The sequence below is a fragment of the Sebastes umbrosus genome, chromosome 17, assembly GCF_015220745.1.
Source record: "Sebastes umbrosus isolate fSebUmb1 chromosome 17, fSebUmb1.pri, whole genome shotgun sequence".
Classification (NCBI taxonomy): domain Eukaryota; kingdom Metazoa; phylum Chordata; class Actinopteri; order Perciformes; family Sebastidae; genus Sebastes; species Sebastes umbrosus.
This window is the reverse complement of record NC_051285.1, coordinates 12,261,312-12,280,799: the sequence shown is the minus strand read 5'-3', so window position 1 is coordinate 12,280,799 and position 19,488 is coordinate 12,261,312. Positions and strand designations below refer to the sequence as shown.

Here is a 19,488-nt window from a genome sequence, read left to right as displayed (position 1 = left end):
ATTACTCACTTTTAACATTCCAAGTTTTTCGGCAAATGCAATTTACATAATTAATTTGATTAATATCTTAGCAAAATATTATGTCCATAAAATGACGTGGCTTAAAATAATACCGTCCTTTTATACTTTTAAAGACACTGATTTTAAAACATATTTGACTACTATTGAAAAGTCAAAAAAGCTAAATTGGCAAAAACTATTAGATTATTTAGACATTTCAAATTTATTCCAGTTGTTTAACAGACCAAGATTGTTTTTTTTTCTTTTTATACATCTTTTCCTTTCCTTACATTTCATTTGTTTTATAATTTTTGTTATTTTTACATTATTTTTATACTGTGAAATATATTTTTTGTAATGGAAAATCTGAACATGTATATGTAACTACTATTGAACTTTCTAAATAAATTATGAAAAAAAGAGTCGTTTGTAGTAGTTGAATGACTCAATATCGCCTTATGATTGTCAATAAACTAATCAATCAAAAATGAATGTGCTTCTCTAGGATTAAGAGCACTTGCATTATGTTTTCATTTTAATTGCTAAAATGTATGACAGCATAAAGTGTGACTATGTAAACAGAAATGACTACTAACAGTTCACATGTACAAGGTGCTTTATGTCCTTTATGACTGAATGCATCTTGTTTGGAGAACTGAGTATGTGATGTGAAGTTGTCCAAACTATTTTATTTGTATTTTTGTATCTATCTTATAATTGCTATTACTGTCATTAAAGTTGATTTTATTTATTATTATCAATTTTATTTATTTTTAACCTTTTTTGCATTGAGTGGGGGGGAGGGGGAGGGATTTACCAACTCACATGCCAGTTTAATTTAGATTCATTAGTTCACTGTATCATTTACATTTTCATCTTAGGCCACTACATTTGATCACAGGAATACTAGCAGCCCATGTTAATAATAATAATAATTACAGCTTTCATTTGGCCTTGTTTGTGTGCATTCACCTCCACAAATGTCTGCATCATTCAGTGGGCTGCTATGGCATGTTGCAAATAAATCTGTATAGTAGAAAAAGGATGCAGATTGCAGATGAAGGACAGTGAGACTGTGAGTCATCACAATCTTCCTGCACACCTCCTCAGAGACCTCTCAACTCTCCACCCCCCTCTCTCTTTCAGTGTTTAATACAAGCCTAGAAGATTCAGTGCGTTTTTGTACTCTATGCGTAGGCGTTTTACTTCTTTGGCACCTTCAGCGATGCACACAGATCTGCCCTTATTTTAATCCTAGTCAAGGTTTTGGTTGTACTGCCACCCAGTGTTTGGCTCCGTGGAGTGGGTGGATTCAAAGGACTGGAACCAGGCGAACCCAGTGTAGGACTTGACATAAAACGCCAGATCCAGATGTGGGCTGTGAACCATTCAGGCAGGGTTAATGCTGATATTTAATACTGGTTAATGTTTGTAGTATGTACAATTAAGGGCAGATTATTCTTGATTAATCGATCTATAAAACATCGAAAATTAGTTTAAAAATAATGCCTAGCACAATTTTCTAAAGCCAGAAGTGATGTCTGAGAACAGACAAGAAGACACCAGAAATACTTCTCTGCCATTACTAGGCACATTGCATGAATTTAATAAAGTGCAAATCATACAAAATGTCCCCAAGCCTTCTAGAGTGACTTTCCGAAACCTGGAATGCAGCTAGTGCAGTGGTAAAGCAGGTTGCCACGTTGAACAGCACGGTGTAAAAGTGTTCACAGACGACGAGGCAAGGCTACTAATTACAGGCAAAAGCCGTGATCATCAGTGTTAAAATCAAAAGGCATCCATATGAAACAGTACCACTACTCAGTCTTTTTTTTAAACCCACTTCACATTTTCAAAGCACATTGACCATCGTTGTACCATCAATGTGTAATATGTTGTTGTGTAGGTTTGATCACGCGCTCTTGTGCAGCTAACTTCTAAATATCTAACTCACTTCCTGAAATCTACAGACAATCACAAGGTTACATCTCTCTCTCGTCTTGAGCCTTTTCTAGAATAACTGATGTTGGTTGATCGTGGCCGAGACCTGCTGGAAGACAACTTTGTCTTTTATATCTTCATCACAGAGCAGTTTCTCCCTCTCCTGCTCCCATGTCCACCCTCCTGTGCACCCTGCTGTCCTCTATATCCTCCCACTCGTCCTCCAGCCCCTCTCCATCCTGTGTTCTGATTGGTTGGTTCAAGCGAAGGAGGCGGTACCTAAGCGGCACCAAGAAGAGGGCGGGGTCAGGCATGGGGTGTGGCCGCTGCGGTGATGTCACCCTCTCCTGGGGGACACAAGCTCTGACCCTCTCCTCCCTCACGCTGACACGCCTCTTGTGTCTCGCTTCTGGTTGGCTGGGAGAGGCTGGAGGAGGTGGAGACAGAAGCCAATCTGAGCCCTCCCCTTCATAATCTTCATCATCCTCACCTTCTTCTTCATCATCATCCTCTTCTTCTTCTTCCTCCTTTCCTCTGGGCTGCTCCTCTCCCTCTGCACCAGACTCTGTGCTCTGTCGCTGCTGGAACAGTTTTAAGCGTGCGGCGTGGAGCTCGTGGCAGAGGGTCGTCGTGGTGACATTTTGGCGTTGCAGCTCGCGACTCAGCAGCGTGATCTTGTGGCTGCGGCGTTTCAGTTCCTCCAAGAAGTGCCGCTCTTCTTCCCTGAGGCTCCTTCCCAGAGCTGATGCCCGTGCCCGGCCGGCCCGCAGCTCGCCGCGTGCAGCGACCATAATGCACTGTTGATCCTCTAGGAGAAGCTCTGCAGCATCAAAGCGTGCTGCCAGATCTGCTTCCTGCTCTGAGAAACATAAACACACAGTATGGACTGAAATACATATAGATACACTTTCATTTCATCTGCTTGATCATTTTTTTTCCTCATAATTATTTTTTCTTTTCACTTTTCTTTTCACTTGCTTTATCACTCAATGCAACCTGGCTGGATAAATAAATAATGTACAAATATACAGTCATTTTACTTATTAAAGGGCTCTGTTGAATACTCGATTCTGATTGGTCAATCACGGCGTTCTACGGTGTGTTATTTCTTTATAGCAGACCGTTGCTATGGGCGCAGTTCTGATGTTGGACTCTGGCGGACCTTTTTTGTGTCAAATTATTGATTTCTTAAAGGGACTGTTTGTAACTTTTTAAGCGTATAAATGCACCGGGTCGGACACATGCGCGCTCGCATATGTGCGTTCGCGTGTAGCCGCTGTCTCTCCTCCTCTGCCTGCTCGCCTTCACTCAGACAGAGCGTGCGTTCTCGCTCAGCTCGCTCCACCTCTAGACGTGAACGCGCGCTCACTCCACACTGCAGAAGAGTTAGTTTAGCTCTGAGAATATCTAGTGAATGCACAGGGGACGTTTGTGCAGAAATAAATGCTGCAGCTCCTCCAGACCAACAGAGGTTTCCCGTGTCTTGTGAAGTGACGGCGCTCTGCAAAGAGTTACGTTCTTGTCTCGTTACCGACCGAGTGCCGGTGTCTTCCTGCTCTCTCTGGCTGCGGGCGGAGAGAGCAGGAAGACTCGCTGCAGAGCCCCGCTGCCTCAGCCAACACTAGGATCAGATCTAAATCATGTTCATGGAGAGACCTTCGTCTGGTCAGCTAACATTACTGCCAAGCAGCTGAAATATAGAGTGATATTGTGCTTTTAGCTGACGTGTGTCGCCTCACTGTTTTGAGCGATGCTCGTTCAGGTATATTTAGAGCGAGCAAGCGCGAGCCCGACTCTGACTTTCGTTGATTTCACGGCCACAGGTGTCGCTGTTAACAAGCATTTCTGAAAGTTATAAATAGTCCCTTTAAGTAATTAGCTACATAATGAGCGGGATAATCTACAGCTAGCGTGTCATTGTTGTGAAATAAACCCGACGCGATGCAAGCTTAGCGTCAGGGTTTATTTCACAACAATGACTGGCTCGCTGTACATTATTCTTTACTTCTCTATCAGTGATCATGTTAAATAGGAGGGGGCCAGGCTGGGACCACTGTTGATTTTAGGGGTACCAAATATATGAAGCGCAACTGATACATACCACCACCACCACCCCTAAAGGTTTGGTTCTCCTAATGACAAATGATACACATATAACAATAAACACAAGAATACTCATTCAGCGTTAACATACATTTATTTATCACTTCCCGTGAATAATTACAATCTCCCCTCTCTGAGCATAGATGTGGGATGAAACATGTATGAAAATCTTAGTTAGGAGGGCCAGAGGGGGGTTCAGGTTTAATATTACGGGGTACTGGCCTCGCTTTAGAACCACCATTGTTCTGTATGATTTAGAACAAGTCTGTTGCAGAATGAGTTCGAGATCACAGTGCTTGAATGTTCTCATAAAACGAAGGCGTCATGTAGTGCTACTTTTACCTTGTGAGTGTGTCATCACGGCAAAATGTGGTCCTGGAGACGCCTACTGTAGCGGGAGCTACCACAGAAGAGGTTTTGAGTACTTTGGTGTTTACATGTTTATAGACCGATTTTGTCCCAGCAATAGCATCACAGCTGCAAGATGCAGTCACAAAACTTTACAGGTGTGCAGTTGAAATCAAAATGAAGACCGAGTTTGAAGATGGGTGTGGTCCGAGCAAGGGGGGCAGAAGTAGAGGGGTAGGAAGTGAGGAAGGGTCATAGAGTGTATACTGTATAAGAAGTGGACGTAGTCACCGTGACGTCACCCGTTGGTTTGTGGAGCCTCGAGTTTGGCATTTTGGCCGTTGCCATCTTGTTTTTTTGCAACCAGAAGTGACACGAGAGGGTGGAGCTAAGTGCAACCCAAAATTTATAATTAACTTTCATGAACTGAAAACAAACTGTGAAAGGGTTAAAGTTGTAAGATGAAAACACGGACAACTCCCAGACCGGACAACGCCACAGTAGCGACTTGTCAATCACAAGGTAGCCACGCCCTAAAGCATCCCCTGCTTTATGGTCTATTTGACTTTAAATGGGACCATAATTTACTAAATGAACATCATGCTGTATTGAAGAAGACTTGAAACTAGCAATTGAGACCATAAACTCATGTTTACAATGTTTACTGAGGTAATAAATCAAGTGAGAAGTAGGATCATTTTCTCATAGACTTCTATACAATCAGACTTCTTTTTGCAACCAGAGGAGTCGCCCCCTGCTGGCTATTAGAAAGAATGCAAGTTTAAGGCACTTCGGCATTGACTTCACTTCTCAGACCCGGAGGTAGCCCACTGGGAAGGGGCTATTGGCCCCAACCACATTACACCTCTGGTCCGATTTGGCGTCGCGGCTGGTGTGATCCCATCGTAAGATGGTCTCTAGTTTATTTTACCAAGGACTTTCATTACTAAAGCATTTTACAGACATGGATGAATCAATATCGCTTGCAATACACGCCACTTTGAACAAAAATATGCAAAACGAAATACATGTGCAGTTCTGTAGGAAGACTTTGAAAAGTGTTGCTATATCTAAGTTTTTATGTATCTTTCTCTCTCTCATATATACCTCAAATCAGGGAATGTGCCAATACAAAGTCTCTTTTCCCAAATTTAAAATCTGTTACATTATTATAAATGAAGTTTATAGTAATGCAAACATATCAAAAGGTAAATGCCACCTTTGTCAGCAAGGAGTTGTAATGTCTTACCTTCTGTGCTTCTGTCAGGAAACCTGGAGTCCAGCTCACAGCTTAGTTCTGCAGCCAAGAGGAGTAGAAGCAGAACAGGCAGGCAGACAAGACAGAGAAAGATAAGACAGGATGACAGACAGACAGACAGACAGACAGACGGATAGTCAAGTGACACTTCAGTGACACAGAAAGAGATGGAGAGCAGCAGGTCACACCAGTATAGACTGACCATGACAGCGCCTCTTCAGGTGTGTGATCTCCAGCTGCAGACCCGTCAGCATGGCCAGGTGCTCCTGCTTCAGGAAGGTGATGCCTCTCTCCACACTGGCCACCTGCTGCTCCAGCTTCCCAGCATCCATGGCTGCACCCCCACACAACCTGCACACACACACACATGCAGGTAGCTGGATGTCTTAGGATAAGGGGTGTTTAGGGTCCCAATTTGAGATCTGATAGAATGCAATGCTTGAATATATATAATGGCAAACAAATATTTCATTTATTAAGATAGAGGGATGTTATTCCAATCAATATTCTCTCTTAGAGAGATTTTCTGCAACATTTAAGAGATTTATTAGGTAATTCTTTCATGCAAAATGTCTACACTCTTATTTAATCTCATTTAGTTTGATTTGTGGCCCCATAAAGGCTCTGGTTTCTGCACCGTTGCTCACTATAGTGCTCACTATAGTGCTCACTAGTGTCTACCTGTAACATGCATCCTCTGGCCTACCGTGATACTGAGGCGGTATCCTATTCAAAGCGTCTCTCATGGATCCTCGTATCGCCGTGCTATCTCTGTCTTTGATGCAGCAGAGACGGAGAAAAACAAAAGAGCCGTGCAAAAACGTTCAGCGTGCAAAAACGCACACTTGAAGCGTTTCTCTCTGCGCTCTCAGGTGAGCCGTTTCACTGTTGCTGCAGCAGGCCAGCAGGTTTTCCTTGCAGTGATGAATGAATCCTGCTGCAGTCTGAGTGGAAATAACCTCCTCATAACCTTCTGGTTGTACGTGCCAGTGCGGTGCCTCTGCTGTAGGCTATTCACAACAAAGCAGCCCTGTATGAGGGGTGATCAGTGCCACCAAGCAGCAGCAGCAGGAGGAGGAGGAGCTCCATGGAAGTGATGCTACAAGCTGCTGCAAACAAGAAAGGATAATAGTTTTAATACCTTCAAATGATAGACAGCTAAAGTATCATATCATCCCACCTCTGGGCGACAATATAAAGCCTAGATTTGTTTTTTATCAATCTTTTGGAAAAGCTTTTGCATCACAAGGATATTCATATATTTTCATTGGCAGAATAATTCTGATGCGTAATTACGTAAAAGTACTGAAAATGATGTAAAAAATAATGTTAAAATACTGGCTGTCAATCGATTAAAATATTTAATTGCGATTAATGGCATGATGGTCCATAGTTGTTCACGATTAATCACAAATTAATTGCAAATTTTTTATCTGCTCAGAAAGTACCTTAAAGTGGCAGTAGGCAATATATTTTTGGCATCATTGGCCATTCCATAATAACCTTTCATCATATTGTAATTCAAGTGTTCTGAGAGATAACTAGACTTCTGCACCTCATCATGGCTCTGTTTTCAGGTTTTAAAAAATCTAGCCCGTCACGGGAGACTTTGACCAATCACAGGTCATTTCATTGAGAGAGCGTTCCTATTGGCTGTGCTCCGGTCATGTGACTGGAACTTGCCGTTCCTTTACCAGATTTCACAATGGTGGCGGCGTCACAAACTTTCTTATTTTTCAGCTAAACCATTCACTACAAGATGATTGTAAAAACATTTGAGGCGAGAAATAAGCATTACAGCAACTGAATATTGATTAATATTTGTTCAGCGCTGCCTAGTTTGACCGTTTGGTCGGAGTTCGCGAGTGACAGCTGGGTCTCATAGACGGCGGCTGGACAGCAGACAATTATATTTGCTCCAATTTTGCTTACTTCAGCTTTAAAGGGAGATTTCTCAAGTATTTAATACTCTTATCAACATGGGCGTGGGAAAATATGCTTGCTATATGCAAATATTTGTATATAACTTATCAATTAACAACACAAAACAATGACAAGTACTGCATTTAGCATAAAAAATATGCTCAAATCTTAAGATGGCAAACTGCAGCCCAACAAACAACAACAGCTGTCAGTGTTTCAGTGTGCTGACTTGACTATGACTTGCCCCAAACTGCATGTGATTATCATAAAGTGGGCATGTCTGTAAAAGGGAGACTCGTGGGTACCAATAGAACCCATTCTCATTCACATATCTTGAGGTCAGAGGTCAAGGGACCCCTCTGAAAATGGCCATGCCAGTTTTTCCTCGCCAAAATTTAGCGTGAGTTTGGAGCGTTATTTAACCTCCTTCATGACAAGCTAGTATGACATGGTTGGTGCCAATAGATTCATAACGTGAATAAATGTAACATGAATAAAACTTTTATACCCTTGTCTGTGAACATGATTTCTGCCTGAGTCATGTCAGATAGATTTTTTTTCTACAAAAACACGCCAACTCCCATGATCCCATGCAACTTCATGACGTCATCAAACTACTCCTTTTGTTGTTTTGATTGAGAGCAAAATGACATATTGTGCATTTAAAAACATCAGAAGTAGAAGTAGCCTACTCATTACGAAGAGTGGCCCATTGCAGTGTTTGACATTAGTATGTTATTAAGTATTAACAGTATTTTAAGGTGGGCCAGTTTTAACTACTTATATCTTTTGGTATTTCAATCAATAATTATTCACTCTATTTTATAAAGTGATTATAGATTTTGTATGTAAATGTAATAATTTACAAAGTAACTTGTAACTATAGCTGTCAAATAAATGTAGTTGAGTAAAAAGTGCAATATTTCTTGTGAGGTGGAGCGGAGTTGGGAAGTTGTAGTTTCATCAGTCTATCAACAAATTGATTAATCGTTGCAGCACTAATTCTGTCATATCTTTTTAAAATTAGAATCATTTATCATTTTTTTCATATAAAATATTACAGTAAATAAATTAAAGCGGGATACATAAACCATTAATTCCCTAATATTGAATATTAGATAGATTAAACAGAAGAACAACTGCACAAGTTCAGGTTGATTTTATTTGCTTTGTTTAGTACTTAGTGACATACTGGTTTTAAGACATCATCCCTATTCTTGTGCAATGTAATCTGCCATCAGTTTCAATAATACACAAATACATACTGACACAGCAGGTAGAATTAAAAGCATTTTTTTTCATTGCTGACATCTATTTCTTGTGAATTGGTTGATGAGGCTGAGCCTCTCCTGGCTGCACTCCTGTTTGTCAGCCATGCTGGGGAGGGCAACACGCTCACTGTGCAGAGAGGTCTCGTAGTAAGGACAGACTTTTAGATGAGCGGATATGGGAGGGACGTCTGACATATGCCATGAATCCACTGAGGAGAAGAGGTGACTGAACTCCCACACCTGGAGAGAAACAGGAGGAAAATCTGGATCACAGGTAGTAAAACACTAAAATGATGGATTGGATGATGTAGTATGTATATCTCACAGGTTTGGCCCTCCACTTGGCTCCTCCATGTGAGTAGTTCTTCTTCTCCCAGCGGAGGGTGACCATCCCTCTCGCCTGCAGCAGAGAGGAGCACACCTGCCTCATCAGCTGGGACACCAGAGCCAGCTGGGACAGGGACAGACTGTCCAGGAAACTGGCCATGTGGCACAGCACCTCGTAGGGCAGCGAGCTCAGAGAGTCCTCCCCTCCTCTGGCCAGACGTCCTCTCTTCCTCTGAGCGGTGGAGGAGTCTTCTGAGCTCCTGGATGGCTGGGAGGCGTCACCTATTGAGGCTTCAAGTGTTGGACGCAAGTTGAAAATCCTCAGCTGCTGACTGTAGGGAAGAAAATATATGTTTTTATTCTCTTAAACAAATGGCCCCTTTAAAGATTCATGAAAAAATTAAAAAACAAATGGTTGACCCAAATACTGAAATCTGGACTGATGAATGTGAAATGTGCTCACTTGTAGGAGACGGTGGCTTTATGTGTGGAGGGCTGAAACCTCCTCTGGCTGTAGGTGCATCCCAGATATGATAGGGGGCATCTCTGCTCGAACCATCCACTCAGACTCGTCTGGATGTCACTGTGGACGTTCCTGGAAGGGAGATGACAAATCAACATTTAATGTTAGTTCTTTGCCATAAGAGAGACAAACTGCTGAAAAACAACAATTGTGATATAAGAGGAGGTCAGCGGGGGTCACACCACAAACTCAGTCAAACACACCCACGTCAGTAGTATTCACAGACACCTGAAATGTGTGGCAAACTCTTTGCGGTGGAAGGTGTGACCGCAGAGGAAGGCGAAGACGCAGTTGGCTCTGGTGTTCCTGCTGTTCACTCTCTCTGACTGTAGCTGAAGACGAATCTTCAGCGGTCTGTCCACCATCACCTCCGCCAGGGTCGTCTTCGCTTTAAACGGAGCCGTGCGGAACGAGTGCGTCTGTGTTCCCACGTCGACGTAAAGCCCATCGGATGCAACAGACTCACTGATCTGCATGGAAACCGATCAATCACAACACCTAATCAGGTGATTCTAGTTAAAGCATGAGGCCATTATTTTTCCACTCATTTCTATGACGCCTCACAAAGTGTTAACAGTATGCAGGAGCTGATTTATCACTTTTCCACATTATATATATTCAACTTGCAGTAACTTGAAACTGGTTTTAGTAAAAAAAAAAAAAAAAAAAACTTTTTAAAATTAAGATTATTTCTTTTTAATCAAGAGAATAAATATTGTGGCTGGTACTGTTATTATTTTATTTAGCTTATAAACCATCATGTTTATATATTTAAATTATTCTGTCATATATATCTGACTGACCTTGTGACCCCTGACCTCCTCCTCAGCATAGCCCAGCAGGGTGGCTGCTGCTTCATCACCGAACCAGTCCTCTTCGTTGACGACGAGGTCGGATGTGTCCACACTGCGAGGCTCGCTCGGAGGTCGAGTTGTGTCGTAGTGATGAATCCGACGCCTGCTGTAGTGATAGCTGACAGGGACCTTATGGGAAGAAATAAATAAGAGAAGCCAAGAGAGTACATTTAATACATCTTTTGTAAAATATTATTAGGTCAGGTTGACAGCAGTATGTTTTGTTTATGCTTATTTTAAAGCTGTATTAGGCAACTTTGGGCTTTAATGAAGTTGAGTGCAGTTTTTATCTGGATGGAGCGCTTCCTAGCTGCTGTAGTTTGTATTAGCTCCCTCTGTATATGATTTTTCACTTCCTGTTCACTTCCTTCACTCTTTACAGTAAGAATTATGGCCAATGAGCCACCGTTGAATGTTTAAATTTTTTTAAAATAAATGAAAAAATATATTTTTTATACTTTTTTGTTTTCCCTGCTCTACCGAAAACATGCCGAACCATGAATTTTGTCAACCATTATACCCCTAGTCTAAACATTTGGAGTTATGCTACTGCTAGAGCCCACTGTGAGATTTAAGGCCTGGTATGAACTAGTTCATCACTCTGGTTGATGCACATTGACGCCTTATAAGGTTGATAAAACTGTTAAAAGTAAATAAAGGTAGCTTGAAGTCATCACCTTGAAAGAGTGCAGAGTCTGGACTGGGATAGGTTCCAAGCTGCCGTAGACAAAATCCAACTCCCTCGGCGTACAGGCCTGTATGTGGCCGAAAGTGAGCAGCATGCGCCCGTGATGTGCCACATACATGTTGTACTCCTGCGGGGTGAGCTGCTGCCCCAGACGCTCCAGCACCCCCTCGTGCCACGGGGCCAGACCGGTCTCACTTGTGTCTGCAGCCGCATCATCTTTCCCTGTGTCTTTGTCCTTCACCTTCTCATCGAGCTTTGGATTTTGTTTGAGATTGTCTTGGTTTGCCTGAGCAGCATCACAGCCACCTTTATCCATGCTGAACATCTTCTCCCACATGTTGTATTTCCCTACGTCGATGCCTGAGCTTTGCCCCACACTGTTCTCTACAGCCCCTTCAACAACACTAGTGTCACACAAGCTGTTTTCTGCAGGAACAGATGTGTGGAGACCAACAGGAGAAATGTAAAGACAACAGACGAGGACAGAAAAAGACCAGAAACACAACACATTATTTTGCGTTTAAAATATAGATATGTTTTACCTTTGTCTGCGACACCATTGACAAACCCTCCCATTGCCGTCTCCTCTTTCTTCTCATTCTTTATTTCCACCTCTTCTTCTTCGATCAGCTCTGGATAGATAGGCTTCATTTTCAGGCGGTCATAAAGGTCGGACTGATCCACCAGGGCCATGGCGAGATCCAGAGGCTCCTCCTGACCCTCATTTTCCTTCAGCACGTTCTCCTGCAGGGCTAAGTTGTCGTTTGGATTTGTCTCATCAGTCGGCCAACGGAGCCACTCCATGGAGCAACACACCAAGCTGGCCGGACACACCTGGAGGTGAGCTGCCCGTGAGGAGCGAAGTAGGTGTAAAGGGCAGCCATACTGGGCGTTGAGGCAGGGCACCCTCACGTTAGGGCAGAGCAGCAGGTGATCCTCCTCTTTGCACAGGTGGAAGAGAGCTCCACAGAGCAGGCGGCAGGGGATGACGGCACAGCACACAGAGACCTCCACCCGAGCCCTGCAGCGCCGGCTGTAGCAGGAATCACAGTGGACATGCTGTCGAACCTTGGAGGCTCGAGAACGCTGACTCTGATTGATGAGAGAGAAAAAGAGAGGGTGAAAGATGAAGATTTGCAACATAGGAATACTGCATATTAAACATGGTGCATCAAGGATGTAAAGTTTTAATTCAACAAGAATTATATCTGGAAAATCTGTGACTCACCATATCTACAGGACGTTGAATCAGAGGATTTCTAATCCTGCAAGAAAAATACAGAAAATTGATGCACAGACTTTAATCTGTAACATCAGCCCTAAATAGTGAATCACATATGTCAGTGATCCTCAACCTTTTGGGCTTGTGACACCTGAAAACAAAGCAATGTTTGTTTGTGATCCATCATCACCAGTCGCATTATGTCATGTTATTATGACCAGGTCAACCAAACAGTGATTCTTTCCTTCCTGTTTTATTTGATGGAGTTTTAGAGGCCTGACGTGTTAAAATTATCCAATTTTTCTCAAGAGTTTTAGAAAGTATTAATGGTTTGTTTCTTTTGTTTTTCTATCTGATTATCTCATGACCCCTCAGATTTATTAACCTTTCAAGTTGGGAACCAATGTCATACTGGAAAACAACAAACACACAACAAATCAACAGCACAAAAAGACAGTTATGGGAAGCATCTCTCATTGATTAAACAACTTTTGTTCTTCATGCACTAAGCTTGGCTACAAAGCACTCAGCACACAAAAATGCATTAAAGTGTACTTATTCCATGTTCGTGTTCTGTCTAAATGAAGAGCTGATATTCAAAGTAAATGATCGAGCTCTAAAAGCAACTGTCATGTTTAACTTCTACGGTTTTATAACTTGTCTGAGTAGTTTCACTGTACTGCTTCTAATATAGATCAACAAAAATAGATATTTACCAAAGTATTTCAACACATTCACAACGTGATCAAACTTTATCTAGTGAAAGGTCTTACCGAAAACGCCAACGTGTTGCTTCCTCCTCGTTTTATAACGTTGCTTTCGGCCCCTGTGCTCTTGGCACTGCCAGGTTAAAATTAGCCAAGGAGAAACAAGCAGGTTCAGCAGGAGGAATAACTCCCCCCTCAGTTTCTGCAGTGGATTCAAGTCACAGCCACCAAACTTTATTAAACACTTTCTATCTCTTCATTCTGGGGTCGAATCAATGTGCACCTGTTTCCAGTACAGAATAAATAGTTAATCTTCTGCTGGAATGACTGAAATAAAATACACACCGGCAATGTTTTGATTAAATCTCCACTAGAGGACACTGTTTGGATATTTAATAAGACTCATTTTGCTCTCTGCAGGTAGAAATCAATTGCACGCAGCACCACATTATGAATCAGAGGGAAGAAGGTGAGAGAGATTTCCTCATGTAAGTCTCTGAGGGGGCTGGTAACCCAAACCATGTTTATGACCACCTGTGTAACATTTCTCAGTCAGTGCTCAGCTCTATTTATAACACACACACACACATATAGCACAGACACACACACTCACAGAGACACTTGGTCTTGAAAGACGGAGTACAGCATGTTCCTCTCCTTTCCATTCTCTAACAGCGGTATGCTAAAGTCTCTACTTCACTGTTCCCATTGACTGTAATGCAACAGGACACTGCTGCTGTCATTGTGTGTTTACATGGGAGACTTCGAGATTCATAGTTTCCTCTTTGTTTGCAGGACTGACGTACAGCTTCAGATACAAAACTGGTGCCAGAGGATCTGAAGCATGGTATGGTTTTATTTTGCAACTCTAAGATTCAGTTTTCCACATTTATTTCCCCTTTGGTAGCTTTAAGGTTGTTAAAATCATCTTATTTTACACTGGTTGACAGTATTGTATACATTATAATCTGTTTTGGCTCTTCATTGAAGCTATAAGATGTTTACACAAAGTGAAATATTAAAACCCACGATTCCATGTTTATTTATGGCTGAACCATTTCATCAAATTGAAATATTTTAGAAGTTTTTGCATCATATTTGGTATCCTCCAGAATTAAGAATAAAGTTCAGTTGGTTTGAACAATGGTTGGCTGCACAGCACAAGTTTGACACCAACAGCACTTGTTGGGGTCATTGGGGTAAATAGAGGTTAAAGCCTCATGATGCTTTTAAATGAAAAACAAATGCTGATTTAGTGACTTTGCTTGATTCTGATTCTTTTCAGAGTCAGCGTCCTCGAGCCTCCAGGGTGCGACAGCATGTCCACTGTGATTCCTGCTACAGCCGGCGCTGCAGGGCTCGGGTGGAGGTCTCTGTGTGCTGTGCCGTCATCCCCTGCCGCCTGCTCTGTGGAGCTCTCTTCCACCTGTGCAAAGAGGAGGATCACCTGCTGCTCTGCCCTAACGTGAGGGTACCCTGCCTCAACGCCGAGTACGGCTGCCCACTCCACCTGCCTCGCTCCTCGCAGGCAGCTCACCTCCAGGTGTGTCCGGCCAGCGTGGTGTGTTGCTCCATGGAGTGGAACCGATGGCCGACCAACGACGCCCATTCTTATCCAAACACAGAGCTGCATGAAAACCTGATCAGGGAAAGAGAGCAGGGAGGATGTCTGGACCTGGCCATGGCCCTGAAAGACCAGGACCTCCTGTTTCACTCCATGAAGATGAAGAAACTGTTCCCAGAGCTGATCCAGAGTGTGGAGGAGGAGGAGAAAGAGGAAGAGAGGAGGGAGGAGGAGAAGAGGAAGGAGCGGCAGAAGCAGAAAAAGGAGGCAGCAAAAAAGGCATCTGAAAAGTTGTCCAGTCGCACCCGGGAGTCCTTTAACGTGTTTAGCATACTTGAACATAACCCTCATGAAAAAGAAGATGAGGATGAAGATGAGGTTGAATATGAGCAGGAGCTAACCCAGGAGGAGAGAGAGGCTATAGCCTGGGACACACAAGTGCATGCTGATATGTTAGAAAACTACAACACCTGGGAGCGCATGTTCACTATGGAGATGGGTGGCTGCAGGGAAGCTGGAGAGGAAGCTGTGGCAGGCCGAGGCCAGGGACTGGCTAAAGGGAGAGGAAAAAGCCTGGGCACTCTTGCAGAAGAAGATACAGCGGATACCTGTATGGGTGCCACAGCATCAAACACCTGCCAACAGGGGAGCAGTGCTTCCACCACATCCTCCTCCTCTTGTCTCGCTGGGAAAGTGAAGAAGGAATTTGTGTACGGACATGTGGAGCCGATGAAGATTATCACTGTGCGTCCCTTTAAAACCCCGACCAGCTTCTCTGCCAGGCAGGGCCGCATCCGCAACCCCGGTTTCTACAAGAGGGAGAATCGAGCTGTGGATACCAGTGACCTGGGGGTGGGGCCAGAGGACATGCCAGTGTGGGAGGAAGTCCAGGTGAGAGAGACAAATTCATCCTCCTTATAATCTTTTAAATCCATGTCCTCCTTTTGGTCTACATTTAGGTGCAGCAGAAACATAATGTTTCACTCTTAATAAGGCCTGAAGAAAGTGAGCACAGATATACTGAATCTTTATCACATGGTGTGTTTGATGTGTCTCTCAGGCCTCTCTGCTGTGCTCCCTGGAGAAGGAGCTGAGGGGTCACCTCATTGCAGAGAGCGTGTCCACAGATTGCCTGTTACAAGATGAAGGCACACAGACCTACAACTTCCTGTCCGCTCCTTTCCGGAGAAAAACCTCGCTGGCTGACCTGACCGCTGCAAAACCGCTGGAGCTGCACCTTCAGCTGCAGGTGGAGAGCGTCACCAGCCGGCACCACAAGGCCAGCTCTGCCTTCACCTTCCTCTGTGGACACACCTTCCAGCGCAGAGAATATGGCAAACATTATAAGTGGGTTTACCGTTTTGATTTTTTTTTCATTCATTGACCTAATCTGATTTGTCCTAATGCACTAAACACCACCTGCGAGATCAAAACAAACCTTCATGTCAATAGTATGCTCTGGTTTAATGTTAAATTATTGTATTGGGCCAATTAAATACACAAAATCACATTTTATTTTCTAATAATCAATATGCTCTCACATGTAGGAACATCCACAGTGACATCCAGATGGCTGTAAATGGATGGTTCGAGCAGAGATGCCCCCTGGCGTACCTGGGATGCACTTACAGCCAGAAAAGGTTGCAGCCTTCCACACATGAAGCCACTGTCTCTTACAAGTAAGATAACACTAGCAGTTCATCTTTATTATTGTGTGGTACTGATGCAACTTCCTTTCTTTTGTAGCACCCCGATACTAGTTGATATAACTAACTTTAGACTGGAATGATGGGCTGTTTGGGTTTGGTTTCCTTTGGTGCTATCAGTATACTTCTTTTAAACTTAAAATAAGAGAGTATGCTTCAGTTTACTTTTTATGTACTTATCAGAGATATACTTAACAAATACTACTATACTACTACTACTACTATACTTAAGTATACTTGGCTTCTACTGACAAGTATACAGAAAAGTATATTTGGCTTATGCTTACTTTATGATAGAGTAGCCTATTAGAAGGTGTGAGAGTTTGTAAACATATCTTTTGATATTAATTTACTTAAAATCTTCAAAAACTGTTCACCATGGAGGCATGTGAGAAAAACTCACAAAATCAAGTCAAATAGCAAAAGTCTCTTTATGTAATGCATAAATCATTGGCTAAGTACTATAAGTTAAAGAAAACTTACAACTATACTTGCAGAAAAAACGAATAAAATAGTAGTTTACTGAGACTATACTTTAAAGTGTACTTTCATATAAAGTAAAAAGTGGGCTACAAGTACATAACTAGTAAACTAACAGCATACCTATAAGATCACTTGTAGTATAGTTCACGTCATAATATACTGTAGTTGCAGTACAAAATACAACTTAGATGTAAACTAGTTGTGCACTCAAAGTTTACTATTCTTACACTTAAAGTACACTTAAAAGTATACTTTTATAAAGTAAAAAGTGGGCAAATTTAGTCCCAAGAAGTATTGAAGTAGTACACTTTAAAGTATACTACTACTGGTACACTGATATTAGTATTACATAAAGTATACTTGGGAAATATACTTGAAGTATACTACTTTTTCATAAGGGTCATCCAACTTTATTAGGAACTAACTTGTTTTAATCTCTTTACTTTTACTGTTATTGTTCAACAAGCTGCAGATAAATTAAAGTCATGCAGGGCAGTAAAAATCTAATGCACCCTTAAAGACCACAGTTTCAACTTTGCTTTCAGTGAAGATCTGGGCTGCTTTAGCCTGCATCCCACCGTCCCTGTCCCTCTGAGTGAGGCCTCCCAGCCGTCCAGGAGCTCAGAGGACTCCTCCACCGCTCAGAGGAAGAGAGGACGTCTGGCCAGAGGAGGGGAGGACTCTCTGAGCTTGCTGCCCTACGAGGTGCTGTGCCACATGGCCAGTTTCCTGGACAGTCTGTCCCTGTCCCAGCTGGCTCTGGTGTCCCAGCTGATGAGGCAGGTGTGCTCCTCTCTGCTGCAGGAGAGAGGGATGGTCAGCCTCCACTGGGAGAAGAAGACCTACTCACATGGAGGAGCCAAGTGGAGGGTGAAGCAGGCGGTAAGATAATTCTGTCAGTGGATTATATACAGTATATACTGTATATTTGAGCTTTCATCAGCAACATCTGGGCAGTTAAAAGATAAGATATATTTTTATTGTCCCCGTGGGACATAAACGATTCCACACAAGACAGGGAAACAGTTTCACAGAAACAGATGTTTCAACACATACACAGACCACGTACATAATGGCACATACTATCACACACACCATGGCAGGTATTGCACCCAGGTAGTGCACTGCACTGTCTACCATCTTGCCCATATTGCACAGACAATAGCCCCATATTACACAGATGCAACATATTGCACTGTCCCAATTTAACATATTGCACTGTCCTTATGATAGCTTTATGTTACACGTTGTTTAGAAGTTTAATAGACATCGGCAAGAAAGTTTGTAACGGTTCAATCTGCACCGTGGGACTCTATATCTCCTACTGGAAGGTAAAAGTTGGTACTCCTGGTGTAAGATGTGAGTTGGGTCTGACAAATTTTCTGTGCCTGTCTGATGACAGACTGCTCATAAATCATATGGAGGGTAGGGGGTAGGTATGTCATGTAAAGTATGTCATGTAGGCTATAAATAAATTGACCTTTAATAGAAGAAAAGAAGGTCAAATTAAGGTGAGAGTACAGTACAATGCAAGATAGAATCAGGTAAGAGTGTAGGCTTTCAACTTCTTCAACTTCTCTCATCAGTTGGACAGTTAACGGACACTGCTTAGAGAGTTTTTAGTGAGTAAATCAAGCTGAAAATATAAAATAGGGATATGACAATGACAATGTCTCCTCATCTCCTCATCTCCTGTGGAAATCAGGACTGAATATTCATTTCTCTCTTCTCTGTGACTTCAGGTATGGCAGTTCAGCAATTTGTTCTCTCCCGTGGACGCTTGGTGCTTCCGAAACGTGCCGTCCATGTCAGAGCACCTAAAGGTGTGTCCCTGCTACGAGACACAGTCCAGGACAGAGAAGATTTGTCTGCCGCGTATCAGAGAGGAAGAAGTCCGAACCAAGACAAGCTGCAAAGGCCCCACTCTGGTCACCTTGTTCCAGCAGAAGAGGATCATGATGTAGCGTATGCTGCTTTAATCTGTTTTTATAAAATAGGGAGCTAGTTGCATGTTGCTCTCTTGTTGACTGTTCCTGCCGTCCACAGTCAGTTAAAAATAAAGGAGAAAAAAGCCATGAAAAACAAAAAAAATGAAGTGAAACCAGAGCGATCTAATTACTTTAATTAATTAAGAACAAATCAGGAGCATCTATACATCTGAAATGCAGTCACTAATTGTCATTGTAGAAACTGAATATAACTTTTTACAATAAAACAACATGAATAAATACTTGAGTTTTCAACAGTGTCCCTTTGACAAGTAATGTATTATTTCACGCAACAGTGAAGTTATTAAGTTGAACTGACAATATGATATTAAATAGTTGGTGTTACATAGAAAATGAAGATGTGTAAATTACTTCGTAGATAATTGGAGGTATATTGGAGGTGAAAGCTGCCCTTGTGTGATTATTTTTTATGTCTAACCCCCAAAAGTCATTTGCTAACTTGTGCTTAATCTTTGCTTTCTGCTATAATGACAAATATTACAAGTTACAAACAGGGCTGTTTGTAGTACATAGATGCAATTTTGGACAAAGCCTGTGTGTTTTTTGACAATCCTTCGCTGT

At 42.4% G+C, this 19,488-nt stretch overlaps 3 protein-coding genes across 5 annotated transcripts; 1 reads left to right on the top strand and 2 right to left on the bottom strand.

Moving 5' to 3' along the window:
- Window positions 1–1,569: 1,569 nt before the first annotated feature.
- Window positions 1,570–6,724, bottom strand: LOC119475542 (coiled-coil domain-containing protein 92-like). The gene is made up of 4 exons (XM_037748352.1): window positions 6,357–6,724; window positions 5,853–6,001; window positions 5,642–5,689; window positions 1,570–2,800 (listed from the first exon to the last, which is right to left on the bottom strand). The coding sequence occupies exons 2-4, from the start codon at window positions 5,980–5,982 to the stop codon at window positions 2,082–2,084; spliced, it is 897 nt and encodes a 298-aa protein (XP_037604280.1). The 5' UTR covers window positions 5,983–6,001; window positions 6,357–6,724; the 3' UTR covers window positions 1,570–2,081.
- A 1,993-nt stretch (window positions 6,725–8,717) lies between these two features.
- Window positions 8,718–13,604, bottom strand: LOC119475541 (F-box only protein 40-like). 2 transcript variants are annotated; one of them, XM_037748350.1, is made up of 9 exons: window positions 13,232–13,604; window positions 12,465–12,501; window positions 11,779–12,328; window positions 11,226–11,662; window positions 10,498–10,677; window positions 9,923–10,164; window positions 9,635–9,766; window positions 9,170–9,503; window positions 8,718–9,084 (listed from the first exon to the last, which is right to left on the bottom strand). In XM_037748350.1, exons 2-9 carry the CDS (start codon window positions 12,465–12,467, stop codon window positions 8,872–8,874), a joined length of 2,091 nt encoding a protein of 696 aa, XP_037604278.1. In that variant the 5' UTR covers window positions 12,468–12,501; window positions 13,232–13,604; the 3' UTR covers window positions 8,718–8,871. The 2 variants fall into 2 exon arrangements, with proteins under 2 accessions (XP_037604278.1, XP_037604279.1); XM_037748351.1 differs by having other exon boundaries at window positions 12,465–12,503; window positions 13,235–13,604.
- A 157-nt stretch (window positions 13,605–13,761) lies between these two features.
- LOC119475540 (F-box only protein 40-like) lies at window positions 13,762–19,312 on the top strand. 2 transcript variants are annotated; one of them, XM_037748348.1, is made up of 7 exons: window positions 13,762–13,842; window positions 13,961–14,012; window positions 14,451–15,620; window positions 15,790–16,076; window positions 16,277–16,408; window positions 17,464–17,800; window positions 18,661–19,312. In XM_037748348.1, exons 2-7 carry the CDS (start codon window positions 14,010–14,012, stop codon window positions 18,880–18,882), a joined length of 2,151 nt encoding a protein of 716 aa, XP_037604276.1. In that variant the 5' UTR covers window positions 13,762–13,842; window positions 13,961–14,009; the 3' UTR covers window positions 18,883–19,312. The 2 variants fall into 2 exon arrangements, with proteins under 2 accessions (XP_037604276.1, XP_037604277.1); XM_037748349.1 differs by lacking the exon at window positions 18,661–19,312 and adding an exon at window positions 18,463–18,489 and having other exon boundaries at window positions 17,464–17,788.
- Window positions 19,313–19,488: the final 176 nt, after the last annotated feature.